The 14,652-nt window shown below is 44.1% G+C and overlaps 1 protein-coding gene across 1 annotated transcript in view; it reads left to right on the top strand.

The window, feature by feature from the left end:
* The window catches only part of Fbn1 (fibrillin 1), a 198,915-nt gene that overhangs the window by 24,506 nt on the left and 159,757 nt on the right, over positions 1 to 14,652 (top strand). The window contains exons 3-5 of the mRNA XM_052183469.1: positions 3,402 to 3,484; positions 5,070 to 5,168; positions 14,242 to 14,337. Of these exons, the coding sequence (XP_052039429.1) occupies positions 3,402 to 3,484; positions 5,070 to 5,168; positions 14,242 to 14,337 (278 nt within the window). The remainder of the gene's footprint in view (positions 1 to 3,401; positions 3,485 to 5,069; positions 5,169 to 14,241; positions 14,338 to 14,652) is intronic.

Genomic DNA, 14,652 nt, shown 5'->3' with positions numbered 1-14,652 from the left:
GAAGCCAGCCATCTCCCCGCTGCTGGCCCAGGGCTCAGGCTGTCTTCAGTTCTCACACTGTGTCACGCCACTATGTCCCCACTCAATACATGTTGCTTTCTTAGGAAATATGAGAGCTTAGCCCATTGAAAGATGAATATGTTGTCTCCTTCTGCTTCATTTCATTAGTGGGGTGGTTTGGTTTTTATTTGGTAGAGGGCGGGGTAGAGGGCTGTGTAGCCCTGGCTGATCTGGAACTTAATAATAAACCAGGCTAGCTCCAAGAGCATAACTTTTATTTGTCTTATTGATTTCTAAACCCCTTTTTTCCAACTTGTTTCTGAGTTCATGCTGACTGCGCCATTATTATTTAATTATTACACTTAATCTGTGTGAGTGCATCTGTGGTGTGTGTGTCTGTGCACATGTTGTAATAGCCAGAGGGGTATGTCAAGTGTCCCGCTCTGTCAGATTCACTGTTAGCCCTTTGAGGCAGGATCACTCACTGAATGGAGAACTAGGTTGGTGACTGGCAAGCCCCCTTGATCTCCTGTCTGTGCCTGCCACAGTGCTGGGGTCACAGGCATGAGTGCAGTTATATCCAGTTTTTTATGTAAATTTGCACTTCTTGTCCGGAGCATCAAGCGTTCTCTCGCCCTCTCAGCCTCTCCCCAGCTCTGGGCTGTGACTTTTACACTGTGGATGCTTAGAGCACTAACTTCCTGTTTTGTAACTGTGGTAAATTTTTCAGCCTTCTATGCTTTTGGTAATGGAATGATTCTAAATATAGAAAAACAATACTGCTCATAGTATTATAACTTTTCAGTACTGTGGGGAGAATCTTTTGTATATCTTGCTTTGGAGAACAGAAATGGCTGACTCTGGACCTTTGCCATAGGCTGTTTCACCCTATTATATGCATCCATCATGTCACACAGTTCTGGCTTTTACTTGAAAAAAAAAAATAGTACCTTTAACCACCGGACACCCTGAAAAGGCTCAGAGGGCTTGTGAAGCAATTCCAGGATTTGGTTTGGGGGCTGGATCCAGCAGAGTTGTTGTAATGCGCCATTGGTGGGGAAGGATTGAAGCTATTGACTTTGGCTGGCTTGCCATTTAAAACTGATAGAATTTAGAAAGTTTGAGCACCCTCCTCTCCATATCCCTGTATTCTGCTTTTCTATACATTTCTTTCCAAGCTTTTGCTTGCCCAGGACATTCTGCATTCTGAAGTTTGGGGCACGACTTTGTCACATGAGGGATGAAAGGACAATATCCATGCAGTTCAATTAATTCCCCTCCCCTAAGGCTTTAATTGCATGACTGGCTTGCCTGCGTATAGGTCTGTGCACCATGTGCATGCCTGACTCTTGTGGAAGCCAGAGGAGGGTGTTTGACCCCTGGGGAATGGACCTGCAGATGGTTGTGAGCCGGGTTGGTGCTGGGGACTGAGCCCAGGTCCTCTGGAAGAGCAGCAAATGAACAACTGCAGAGCCATGTCTCTGATCTCAGATACATTTTTATACACTTTTGTCTCTTCCTGCAGAACCTGACTAGGTGATCTGACTCCATCTGGATGCTGCTGCTGTTTGGTTCTCCCATTCTCCTTCTTACAAGCAAAGCTTGAATGTCCACAATTGTACAGATATGAATGCACACACATGCATACAAGCACACATGCTTGCATGCACACATTCTCTCTCACCGACTGTAGAGAAGGCAAACATCTGCATTGTCACGATGCATGCTGAAATAAATGAAGACCAGAGAGACCAAGGAAACCTGGCTCTACACACTCAGTCTAGAAGTTCAAGGCTGCTGCCAGCCCAATTCTCTCCTCTCACCCTAACATTGAGCATGCATTGTACACTGTAGATTGTTCCAGAATTTCTGAAAGGTGGAGGATGGGAAGAGACTTTACCTGAGTCCCTGCCTGCAAGATGGAGAAGAGAGAGGAATAGAGTACAAGAGGCCTTTGCATCTAGACATAGGATGAATCCCAGCTCAGAAATACATGTTAGCTGTGCAGTTGTGTTGAAAATTTATTCTTGAGGGACTGTGGTATTTATACTAGAAAGCCTTGGAATGTCTTCTGTTTTATAAAAATGACTGTAAAACATGTGACCTTTGAAAAAAACAATACTTTTTAATCTTTGGGGCTTTCATATTGTGCCTGCTGCTGCTTCCCTCCAGCTCCTCCCAGACTTCCCCCAAATGTCTCCGCCCGACTTCATTAATTGCCTTTTCTTCCTTTTTAGCTAATAACCTACTGAGTCTAATTACTGCTGCCCATGCGGGCATGGATGCAGGGCTGGGACTTCCTCCCCCTCCATCATCAACTGCCCAAAGTTCCTGAGCTAGGGGTGGACAGTCTCCCAATCCCCCCCCCCCAACCACTCTGGAATTTGGCTGGCTTCATCTTGTGCGGGTAACCATAGCTGCCGTGTGCTCATGAATGTAACAGCCATGCTATGTCCAGAAGACAGCAGTTCCCAGCTCTGCTCTCTGTCTTCTGGCTCTCACATCCTTTCCACCCCGTCATTGTGATGTTCTCTGAGCCTTGGGTCAGGAGTTTAGATGTGAGCGTTCAGCACACAAGCCTTCAGATTAGCTCTCGTAGGCAGCTAGCACCAGTGTTGAGCCTTGAGGACGCACATATGGAAGAGCTGGCTGCTTCTCAGTCTGTGCTCCCCTGGCCTTTCCGATAGAGGACAGCCACACTTTTACCCAGTTCTCCTCAGGAACTGTTAGAGATCTACCTTCTGGATTCTGAATGGAGTCTTTACTCCAAGACACGTGACAAGCTGTCTGTAAACAGTAAACCCAAAGTGACACTGCTCTTATTTTTCCAGGTATCTTTCTGGTATTGACTGTTTCCAAATTTTTGCTAAAGAAATATTTACATGTTTTGACCCTTATGTTTCCCCCTCCCCCTGGACTGATGGCAGAGTTTGAATTCCTATAATTTTTGTTAAGGAAGAATGTGGTAATAGTTTGGAGGAAATCTGGGCCAGAGAGGGGGAAAACATGTCATTTCTGAGAGTAGACATTTAAAACTTTGTGAGTAACAGATTTTAATATGACCTTTCTGATCCAGGTTGGTAAGGAGTTGGTTTAACCTAGACCTGTATCTATCCATCGCTCCTTGGTTTTTGACACCTGAGCGTTTGAGATGGCAGGCGCTCTCCTGGGCCTCTCCCGGTTTTCTTTTCCTGGTATGCGTGTTGGTGTTAAGGGATTCCTACCATATTAATATGTTAAATGTTCCAAATGTCCTAAACTACCCAACTCGGTCAGGCCTCTATTTTTAGTTTCCTCTGTTTGCTGGGGTTTACTCTGTTTGAGCATTTAGAGGTTTTTTCTCTCTCTCATTTGCTTAGTTCTTATTTTTCAAAGTATGGAATTCTGTGTTTTTGTTTCAGACCCAACGTCTGTGGATCACGTTATAATGCATACTGTTGTCCTGGATGGAAAACCTTACCTGGTGGAAATCAGTGTATTGTTCGTAAGTAAATAGATAACCTGTCACTCAAATGCAATCATGGCTTTCATTGCATGCTGATCCTTGCTACTGAATACTATGAATGTGTTTATAGCTCAGCCTTCTGGAGATAAGAGTTTCCTATTTTTTCTGAATCCCATTTGGGAAACACAATAACTTTCCAAAGCACTGCCCTTCTTTAATCAGGGATTTCCTTTAGACCATTTCTAACTGTATGGAATGGAGCCATGGGGACTCTTTGATTGCAGTTGTGTGCTGTTTGCACAAGCTGCTCCTGGCCCTGTAGACGGGTGTAATCATGCTAATGGGATTTTGAATAAGACCTTCTCACTGCTGATTTCCTCGTTGTAATTTCTCCCTGTTTGGCTGTAATATGCCTGGGCCTCCCTAAACCACGCACATTAAATTTGAGGGAAAAGGCAGTTCTAACTCTTGGACAAAGAGCAAAGGCAGTGACTTATTTTAATGATCAAAGTCATGAATGACACACCACCATCTCAGAACTCCAGAAGCTGAGACAGGAGGATCAAGAGCTTGAGGTCAGCTTGGGCTACTTAGTGAGACCATGTCTCTATAAAATCCTGGGCAGGGTGGTATACACTTTAATTCTAGCACTTGGGAGGCAGAGAAGGTTGGATCTCTAAGTTTGAGGATAGCCTGGTCTATATAGTGAGTTCCGGGCCAGCCAGGGCTATACAGAGAGATCTTGTTTAATTACATACCAAGAATAAAGAAAAAAATTTACTAGTGGAGTAGGGAGGTGGAATTCAGAATTTTCTAAAGGAACTTGACAGTAGAGTCCTTTCCTCCCAGTTCTTTGGAATTCTCCGGAATATTTTCATTAGGCATCCAAATAAATGTTGCTGTGATTCTATGATCTCTCATCTGGGAACAGTTTGTCACATCTATGAAGCCATTTGCTGTGTCTCGGTGTGCTTTCTACCCTGTTTATTATTTTAGTCTTTTTCATTGTGTTTGCCTCTTACAGTCTCTCGAGGAGTTCTGGTAAAGGAGCGCACTTAGTCTAACAAATAGTGAGTGAGTCTTAGTTTGCTGAGAACTACAACTCATCTGCCATCTAATTTGCTCTTCAGGATACTAGCAGAGCACTTGGCTCTGGGTCACACTGGCAGTGTGAATGTTTCCCTGATTTGTAGAATTAGCTTTAAGTGGTGGATTCCAGATTCACCCCTCAGGCTGTCAGTATAATTCAGAGTGGACTGATAATTAAATGTTTACAATAAAATCATCTGCCAAGAATATGGTTATAAGATTTCTATTTTTAAATTATAAATTAATATAAGAACAGAGTTCTTGTGAGATTTTTATTTGTTTGGTTTTCTCTTCATAGCCTGGCCAGGGACTTTGAGTGACTGGGTCCTATTGAATAAGAGAAAAACAGGGAAATCCCAATATCGATACGGGAGTTACTGATTTCAAACTAGAGTCTCTTTACTCTGATAGACTAGCTTTGTAAATGAATACAGAAGGGACAGTGGGCCCAGGGCCCTCATCTGAGCACCGAGTCCCTGTGCCTAGCTGTGTGCTGACGAACTCTATTCTGACAGACTTCTGGTTTGATTTGCAGCCATTTGCCGGCATTCCTGTGGGGATGGATTCTGCTCGAGGCCAAATATGTGCACTTGCCCGTCTGGTCAGATATCGCCTTCCTGTGGCTCCAGATCCAGTGAGTCTAACTTGTCATTAGAGACAATATTAGTTTATGTGGTCATGCCCTATTTTCTCCTAAATTTGCTGTTAGGCTTTATTTCTTTGCCTGCAATACATTTTAGCCACCCCCCCCCCCCACTCCTCCACCACCACCACCACTAGACCATCTGCCTTCTTCACTTTGCCCAAATTTCTTGGAAAGGCATTCCTAGATCTAGCCTCCCACTCATTGCTCTTTATATGAAAATTGCCTATGGGGGGGAGTTACTAGGAAGAGCATAAAGATCATCACCTTCAGTACAGCCCTGCTCATCTCTGCATCTTTAATAGAAGCACTGGGAAAAGTGTTCACAGAAATTATCATAGAATAAACTTTTTTGGCTCCCGAAAACTAGCCATTTTTCTTTGTGCTACCGAAATATAACACTGATCTGACGAAAAACTTATTTGAAACTCTAGACACTTGCCTTTCCCCAGGGAAACCACGAGACTCCGTGACATGCAGACATGACATAAGACATGCTGTTTATTCTATCCAGCCATGTAAACATCCACAGTTCATGTTAGAGAGCCACTGTCTTCTGGTTTTACTGTTTCTTTTATCTTTAAGTGTGCTATCCAAAGTATCGAAATGGGGGAGATGTGGGGGCTGGAAGGCGAGTCCTTTCTTAGTTGTTTAAAAAGTTCAAGTTCATGTCTATATAAACAGTCCTCAATATCCCAACTGTTGCCAAGGCAGGAAAAAATGTGTGTATTCCTATATCCCTTCCAGTTTCTGGGGAGAAAATGCTATTCCAGATTGGACGGGATTTTCAGAGTCACTGGTGTGGGGCAAGTGTGTTCTTTTTTTGTCTGGTGCAAGGAGAGACTGCAGTGTGTCAGGATTCCCTGTCTGCCGAGAGGCCTCACATGGAGTCATGGCTTTTATGAGCCCAGTGGCTGGCTCCACAGAATTGTCTGGTACAGCGGCTCTTCTCAGTGTCCGCTCACGTCCCTTGGCCTTCGTAGGGGAGCACAAGAAGTCGGCCCGAGAGCTTAATCAGCATTTTTCAGTTCAGGAATGGTGCAGAGTAGAGGAAGCAGGGAGTGCTGCCCGGTCAGTGGACACAGATGGACCATATCTAGGCCGCCTGTGCTCCCAGGATGGACAGCTCTGAGATTTGTTCTGCACTGCTTCCTAACGTTCCTGACCAGAGCTTAGCCTCACCCCACAGTTCGCTTCCTGGAACCACTCCCGAGCCAACGACCTTTGCTGAAATTGTTGTCTCGGACTCTGCTTCTGCTGGAACCCAGTAAAGCCAGCCCAATACGAAATAAAGCTGGCTGTAGCTCAGGATAGGAATCCCCCGTGGCCGGGGCTCTCACTCGACACACTGAGCCTGCCATGCGCACACTCGACTTCAGCTTGGTTTTACATGTTCGCGAGCTGATTCTATCCACCAAAGGCACCAAAGCTAGAGGGATGGGAAGAGATAACCAGGTTAACTGGCTGTGTTCAGGAATGTGCAGGGCATCTCTGTGTCTACCCCCCGAAACCCCAGACTGCCACCAAGGAGAGACAGCCTCAGTATTGGAAAGAGCAAAGTTATCAAATCTGATGGTCCCTTTAAGGGAAGAAAGTCACAGCCGAGTGTCCAGATAGAAAGTTAATCCAGTGATAATGTGAGTGCTCAAGACTCCGCTGTAAGGAGAATTCTGAGATGTGGACAGGCTTTTAACTAGGCCAGAGATGATGCCTATATGGTCCTAGTGTGCTTCAAACTAGCCATGAGGTTGGAAGAAGTATGTCGGTAAGATCCTAGGCCAGATTAGAGATTTGAGTCTGGGTCTTGTGGGTGGATCTGTCTGCGGTGCCTGGGCTTTGGGTAAAGCCCCAGAGCCAAGTGTAGATCAGAGTAGTGTATAGAAGAGACTATTACTTCATCAAGATCTTTGAGATATATGGAGTCTTAAAAGTTATTGGCTTGAACTTGCTTAGAATTAACATTTTCTTAAGAGCTTGAAAAAATTTTTAGGTTGGCAATATTTAAATAGCTGAAGATAGCAAAAATGCAGAAATGAACCTACACACCATGGTCACTTGATCTTTGACAAAGGGCCTTCCTGGTTTTCTGAAATCATGTTTATTGATTAGTTGTGATGTGTTATAGAGGTGTGGCCATCATGTAAAAGTCTTCAGTGTGTACGGATCACTTGATAATTCTCCTGCTAATGGGATAACATCCACCAGTGAGATATTTTCACACAAATACCTGTTCTGCTGAAAAGCGCCAGTTCCCAGGGTATCTAACCTTTCGGCCTTGTGACAGAACTCAGGCATCCACAGCAACCCCGGGGCCCTTGCAGCCCACAGGTTCCAGGGTGGGCATGTCTGATTTCCATCATTTCATCATTCCCTCCTATGAAAAACCTCTAAGTATTATGTGATGGGGGGGTGAAGGGTTCTGGCTCTCTGACCTCTTATTGTTCTGGTCTGATGGAGGAAAGGCCAGAAGGAAGCTGTTCTTGCAGGTGGTGTTTGACTTGAGTGGCCCATGAAACCTAAACGGGAAGTTATCTCTCCACAAGTTTGAAACTCCAGCCAGCAATTCTCATGGGACCAAAGGGATTCACCTTAGACCTAGCAGGACTCTGGCCACTGGCCACTTAGGCTCGGGAGCCAAGGAAGATTAATAGACAAAGCGAGAGCTGGGGTTTTTGTTTGTTTTCTTTTTGGATTTTAATTCCAGTTCCGTTTAGGACTCTTTTAGTTTCTGAGTCCAGGGTTGGATCCTGAGCAATTTTACTTCTTATAAAGTCCTATCATGTTTATTAAATAAGTTTACAACCCTCCTTAAATATGTATGTACACATACATTTGCAAAAGCATATTATCTTGTAATAATACCAGAGGCATAATAATAAAGATGTGTTTCAGGGGGCTGGAGAGATGGCGCAGAGGTTAAGGGCACTTGTTGCTCTTGCAGAGAACCAGAGTTCAGTTCTCAGCATCTGTAATAACTCACAACCACCTGTAACTCCTGCTCCATGGGCTCTGGCACCATCTTCTGGCCTCTGTGGTACAGGCAAAATACACAAATTTAAAGGAAGGAAGGAAGGAAGGAAGGAAGGAAGAAAGGAAGAAAGAAAGGAAGAAAGGAAGAAAGGAAGAAAGGAAGAAAGGAAGAAAGGAAGAAGGAAGGAAGATGCTTTAGAGGGCTGGAGACCTGGCTCAGTGGTTGGGGCGCTGGCTATTCTTGTGGGGGACCTAGGTACTTTCCCTTCTACTCTCGCCAGGTGCCTCACAAGTCCAGCTCCAGGTTAATTGAAGCCTTCTTCTGGGCTCCTAAGGCACCCCCACACATGGATGGCAGACACACACACACACACACACACATGTACAATTTTTAAAATTATCTTTAAAAAGAAAAATGCTTCAGGCCTCCATAACTAAATGTCATGGAACTTTATTTTATGGTTTTAGAAACTGGGAGTTCTAATCAGTCTGATAAGGGTATATATTCATAGTTGTCACTGTCTGTATATTTTCACATGACAACAGAGTGAACAGGCTCCTGGTCCTCCTTGGAAGGGACTATCTCAGTTATTTCCTCATTGCTGTAATAAAAATACCTCAGAGAAAGGATTTATCTGGCTCACAGTCTCAGGCGAGAGTTCATCCTTGCAGGTGGGTCAGCATGGCAGCATCTTGAAGCAGGAAGTCCCATCTACAGGGAAGAACAGAGAACAAGAAGGCAGTGCATGCACGCCTGTGCACGCCTCGCTTTCTCCGTCTCTGTACAGTCCTGAATGCTAAGCAAGGGATGGTGCCACCGACAGTGGACAGCGACTTACCCTATTATACTAGCTCTGTCGGACGTGATCTGCAGACATTTCGGAGGAAGCCTTTCTCCATGCTTTCTCTGAATCAGTAGGCTCTTCCACAAAGCAAGATTTTAAAGCTAGCGAACTATAGCTTATCAGCCTTTCCTCTGCTCTCTCATGCTTTTGGTATACAGTCTCTGAATGCATTGTGTACTCTATGAATACAGAGATTTTCTCCAACTTGTCTTTAAATGTTTATAGTCTCAACATCTGTGGTTTCTAAGGAGATCCATTTTGTGTTAAGTGCGAGGTTGAGGTTAGGGTCAGTTGTTACCTATGGGTGTCCAGTTGCTTCAGGAGAAACCAAAATTCTGTCCTTAGGCATTTAATTTTTCCGTGGTTTGGCTCTTAAACATCTTGTAAAGATGGAGGAGATGGTGGGAGTGACGAGCTCTCCAGAGGGAGGCGTCTTCAGGTTGCTGGAGGCCCTGGAAGGAATTGTGAAATGATACTCCCTTGTTTGCAGTCCTCTGTGGCCTTGCCCCAGGTGAGTTGGTGAGTCATCTTACCATGCCACACACTCCTGTCAGTGTGTGCTCCTTGTGGGCACAAAACAGTGGGGCTGAGACTGTAAAATGGAGTCTCCAAAGGTATGAGCCAGAGTAACCCTTTCATCAAATATTTGATATAGTGATAGAAATCAGACCAATGAGAGTTAGCTTTGTGGTTTTGTTGACACTCTACTGGGTGTTTGTGAGTCTGAACTCTCTGCTATGCCACTGATCTGTCCCTTCTCCATTATCACATAGACACTACGTGATAAAATAAATTCATACTCTCGCTTTGCTCTTTCTTTCAGAATTGTTTTGGTAATTCTTCACCTGTCAGCAAAAAGCTTAGGTTGAGTACACCTATATACCTCCACAGCCTTTGCAGATTTTGGTAGGAATTATAATAAATCTGCATATCAAAATGAGGGGTACTCCTATCTCATAGGAGCCCACCCTTTTTAAGCTTTGTCATTTTCGGTTTAATTCATTCCAGTTGTGTCTGGGGACACTTGTACTTCCAGCATAGGTGTGAGATCGTAGGAAGACCGAGGAAGATTGAGAGTGTGGTACAACCATGTGCCAGAAATGTGAGAAGGCTCAGAGGAAGAGGGAATTGTGCCATAGCTTCTCTGAAAGGCTTGGCACTAGAAAACACATTTTAGGGATCTGTAGGGTCTATACTGATAGGGAGGGGTACCTAAAGGCTCTCCAGAGTCACCCTTTACACTTGCTGAATTGGTTTTCTCTCTGCTCAGACTTTGTGGAAACTCCTATGACAGATGCCACTCAACCTGTCCTTTTCTGAACCTTTTCCAGCTCAGGTGACTTTTTATGTTTTGGAGCTGCTCTGGTCCTGTTTCAAGCTGTGTGAGTCTGTAGACACCCACAGATGTTTGTTCATCAAAGGGAATTATCGGTCCAAATTCTTGTCTTGCAGTGACTCAGGCCACCTCAATAGATTGTTGTCTCAGGTGTAGAGTCTAGAGCTTGGTCTGCCTAGTTCCCTTGTCTGTTTGGGCTTTTCCCAGTGCTGAAATTAAAACACATATTCAGTTTCTTATTTGAAATTTGTCCCAGTGATCTCTCTGGGGGCTGAGCCTGCCTAGAGGGTGGCGGCTGACATGTTGAGATCCAAACGTTGGCCCTGCATCTTCCCCATCTTTCTGTGCTGCATTCATGCCATTCCTTTCTAGTTAGTCATTTTAATGAGTTTGTACTGAGCTTTCTAAAGACTGGCTTTTGAGCTCTTCCTGAGACCTCAATGCAAGATTTTTGGTCTGGGTTCATTGAGTGATGGAAAGGACCAATTCTGAAATGAATGCAAAACTTATTTGGGACCTTTTGTGGCTGCAGGTAAATGCTGGGTATGCCTGTTACTTCTAGGATGTGGATGGATCCTGTGTGAAATGGTCTCAGGCTCTCTGGCCATCTTTAATGGGACTTTTTCATTAGGGGTCTGACTGCATAGGACAGTTTCAACTTGCACAATGACTGCTTAGACTCTCTTAGTAATTTCTTTCTGGTGAAATCTCAATACGGGTTGAGTTTAGCACACCCATTGATGGATACTGCATCCTAGGAATGTGAGTATAACTCTGATTTTCAGGTTTTTTTTTCTTTTATTAGACAAACTCTTGTTTACAGATTGTGAAACATCTGGGATTCCTATTTAAATTAGAGAGTAAACTTAGACTATGTACCAGGATTCAACCCAAAGGAAAACCTGTCTGTGAGTCTGGTCCCTCTAAACAATTTCCAGCTTGGGTGACAAAGGCAAAATCTTGTTATAGAGATACTAGGTTTGCACCCACCTTCTAAAATAACTTTTGAGATGAAGTCTCAGTCTGTAGATTATTGGAATTTACTCTGTAGCCCAGGCTAGCCTTGAATTTATGCCAATACTCCATACTCCAGTCTCAGCCTACCCAGTGCTGAGTGTTTGTATATATAGACAAGCCATGTGCCAGACTTACTACTGCTTTTAAAGGAACACTATCCCTTAAGCTCTAAGACCCATCCATGAAAGCAATGATGGAGGCTTCCATTCTGCTGATAACCCCAAGACCCACTGGGCAGTGTGACCACTGGACTCACAAGGACTTCTGGCCTTTCAAGGCTCACAGGGTGTTTTTTTTGTTTGTTTGTTTGTTTGGTTGGTTTTGTTTTGTTTTTTGTTTTGTTTTTTTGAGAAAGAGTATTTTTAACCTGGAGAAGTTTCAACTGGAAAGAGAGGGTTTAAAGAAATGAAAGCCGTATCAAGGGAGGCTTTTGATCTGTCACGTTCCAATATATACACATAGTCATTTTTCCTGGAAAGGAGATTTTTGCCCTGAGTTTCAATTTGAACAAGTAACTGGGAAGCCACTGTACAAGTCACTGGTCACTCTTTCCTTTTTTTGGTTGAAATCGCAAAGTAACTCAGTGGCTTTGTTGTTCGTGTGGGAATGGAAATCAGGTCTTGGCATGAGCCACTTTAATTGAAATCAGTTTGTACACTGAGTTTGCTCTAAGGATGACGTCATTTCCTGCCCTTTCCCAGTCCGTGTTGTTTTTCTAAGATAGCATGGAACTAAGCATAGCACCGAGTTTTAAAGCAATTGTACACCATTTCCTGACCCACTTAGAATAGTATCCAAGGTCTTAAGTGTATTTTTTTCCTTTGTATACTTGTAGATCATTTTAGAGTTAAAAAACATTTGGCTGAGAGGCTTTAATGGAACCTGAAGTAACAGTGTGTCTGCATGGTTTGCTTGATGTCTGTAGCAGGGGGAGGGGAAAAGCTTAAAATGTTTGAATAATTATCCGCTCAGAGCTGTATAGGCACCTGGGACACACGACACAGCTTCTTAGCCTGGGCTACTCTTCCAGTGTAGCTCTTGTTGCTATTACGAGGTAGCAGGAGCTAAGCAAATGTGATTAATTGTGCTGCGCGGGGCACCCCGAGGCATGTAATTATGTGCCACGACCTTTCTATTCTCAAGAAAAATGAATCAGGGAAAGGAGAAACAAGGAAAGTACCCAAGTGTGCCTGAGTGTGCCTGAGTGTGCATGTGTGCATGTGTGTGTGTGTGTGTATGTGTGTGTGTGTGTGTGTGTGTGTGTGTGTGTGTGTGTGTGCATGCAGAAGTCATAGAGGAGCAAAGAAACAGAGAGACATTTAAAGGGTAATGGAGACTGGTGGGATGGTGGGATTTGCTGGGATTTAGTTTGGGCCCCAAGAGTTAGGGGCAAAGAAACAGAAGAGGTTATCAGGGATTCCACAAAAGGACCACCTCAGAATATCTAGCATTTTTAATGATACATAGTAGGTATTTGTTGAGGGACCATGACCTGTTTGCAGGTCAGGAGGCTGTTTTGGGAGCTCTGATGGGTATTTAGGGCCCTACCGAAGAGGCTTTAAGTGCTGAGGTGCAGCAGTGTTTTGGCTCAGGAGAAATGAATCCTTTTATGATATTCCAAGAAGAGAGCAAGGTTCTTGAAAAGGTGGATCACTTTCAACTTAACTTCTCCTCTTTGTGTCTAAGAGAGTGCAGTAAGAACAGGAGTTTGAATTTTCTTTTCCGGCTGTCGGGCTAGGCTGACCTCTGAATATTTGTAGCTCTTTAGACAAATGGCCTTTTTTCCCTCATAGCTAAGTAGTCATTTCTCAGCACTGCTGTGAGGACCTCACAGATGAGGTTGGCTGTAGGGAGGACTCTGCTGTACACTGGGGAGAAGGTTTAGCCTGTGCATTCCATGAAGACAGCTTAAGAATGAGCAGAGCCCTTGGTTCCGGCTTCTGCATAGATGGACAGACCTCTGTCCCCTGTTGAGCCATTTCCACCAGGAATTGACCTCCACACATAGGACACACCAGAAAAAGCCAAAACTCCAGCGTCCAACTACGGCTTCTTCTATCGAGAAGCGTCAACAGGGCTCGTGATTCCCTTAGCCAAGCCTTGAGTCTTCTCTAGGTAGGGTAGTTACTGCTTCTAGAAACTAGGGGCCAGCTGGACCTTTTGAAAGTGCTATCAGCACAAGGCAGCCTACATGCTACATGCTACATGCATGCTCTAACTGTGACTATCATCGTCCGCTCATAGGAGGGTCTGCCAGACATGTCTAAGACTCCACTTCTACTGTGTCTCTGTCTGTCTCAGGACTATGGTGTCCACCCATAGTCCAGCGCTTGGAAGTGTGCACGCCTATAGGTGAGAATGCGGCACTGAGTGAATGTGAAATACTGATGGTCTTCAGTTTAATGTTACAGTTTAAGTGAGCATCTCTATTCTGAGTTCAGTCCAGTCAGCACCCCACTCTCTGTCCATCAAACATCATTGCTATATAGCACTGCTAGCATGTCCTTTCATCCTGTCTCAACACAGAAGAACTATGAATCTTTTCATGGGAATCAGTTCTACCTCATCCTTGTCCTGGGTCATCACTCACACACTCCTTTCTTACTGGTATAAATTACAGAGACAACGCTGGGCTGTAAGTTCTGCTAACTTAAGGAAGTCATTTAGCCCCATTAAAACAAATGCCAAGAAAAAAATGCATTGCACTGTAAGTGGTTTTATACGTAATGTAATTGAGCCTCTATAATTAGGAGCCTTCTGTTATCTGCATGATATATGACTCTCGATGAATTACTTTATTTTATTTTTGTTAAATAGCTACAAATCATGTTAGGTGAAACGTTGCCATCTACACATGCAAACTGCCCCACTAAGCCGTTCCTCTTTTTATCCCTAGTCCAACACTGCAGCATCCGCTGTATGAATGGAGGCAGCTGCAGCGATGACCACTGTCTATGCCAGAAGGGGTACATTGGCACTCACTGCGGACAGCGTAAGTACGCCTTGTGGTAGATGTTGGTCACAGGCAGACCTGTGGAACTACGAGACACTTGCTGTGAATTTTCTTGGATAAGTCAGGACACCACATTTTTGCAGATGTCTCTGGACCCTTGCAGATGGACAGATCACCCAAACATTTTATCCTGATGTTGATAGTAACTTGCTTGATTCACTTTCTTTTTGTCACACCTTAGACTTACAGGTATGAAATACCTCTTTAAAAAATATTTAACCATTATTTAATTCACAAACTACACATTCCACCCTTTCCCACTTTAGGACTTCATAATGTTAGCTTATCTACCAG

Source organism: Apodemus sylvaticus, chromosome 5 (genome assembly GCF_947179515.1).
Source record: "Apodemus sylvaticus chromosome 5, mApoSyl1.1, whole genome shotgun sequence".
NCBI classification, from domain to species: Eukaryota; Metazoa; Chordata; class Mammalia; order Rodentia; family Muridae; genus Apodemus; species Apodemus sylvaticus.
This window is presented reverse-complemented; position numbering and strand designations above follow the sequence as displayed.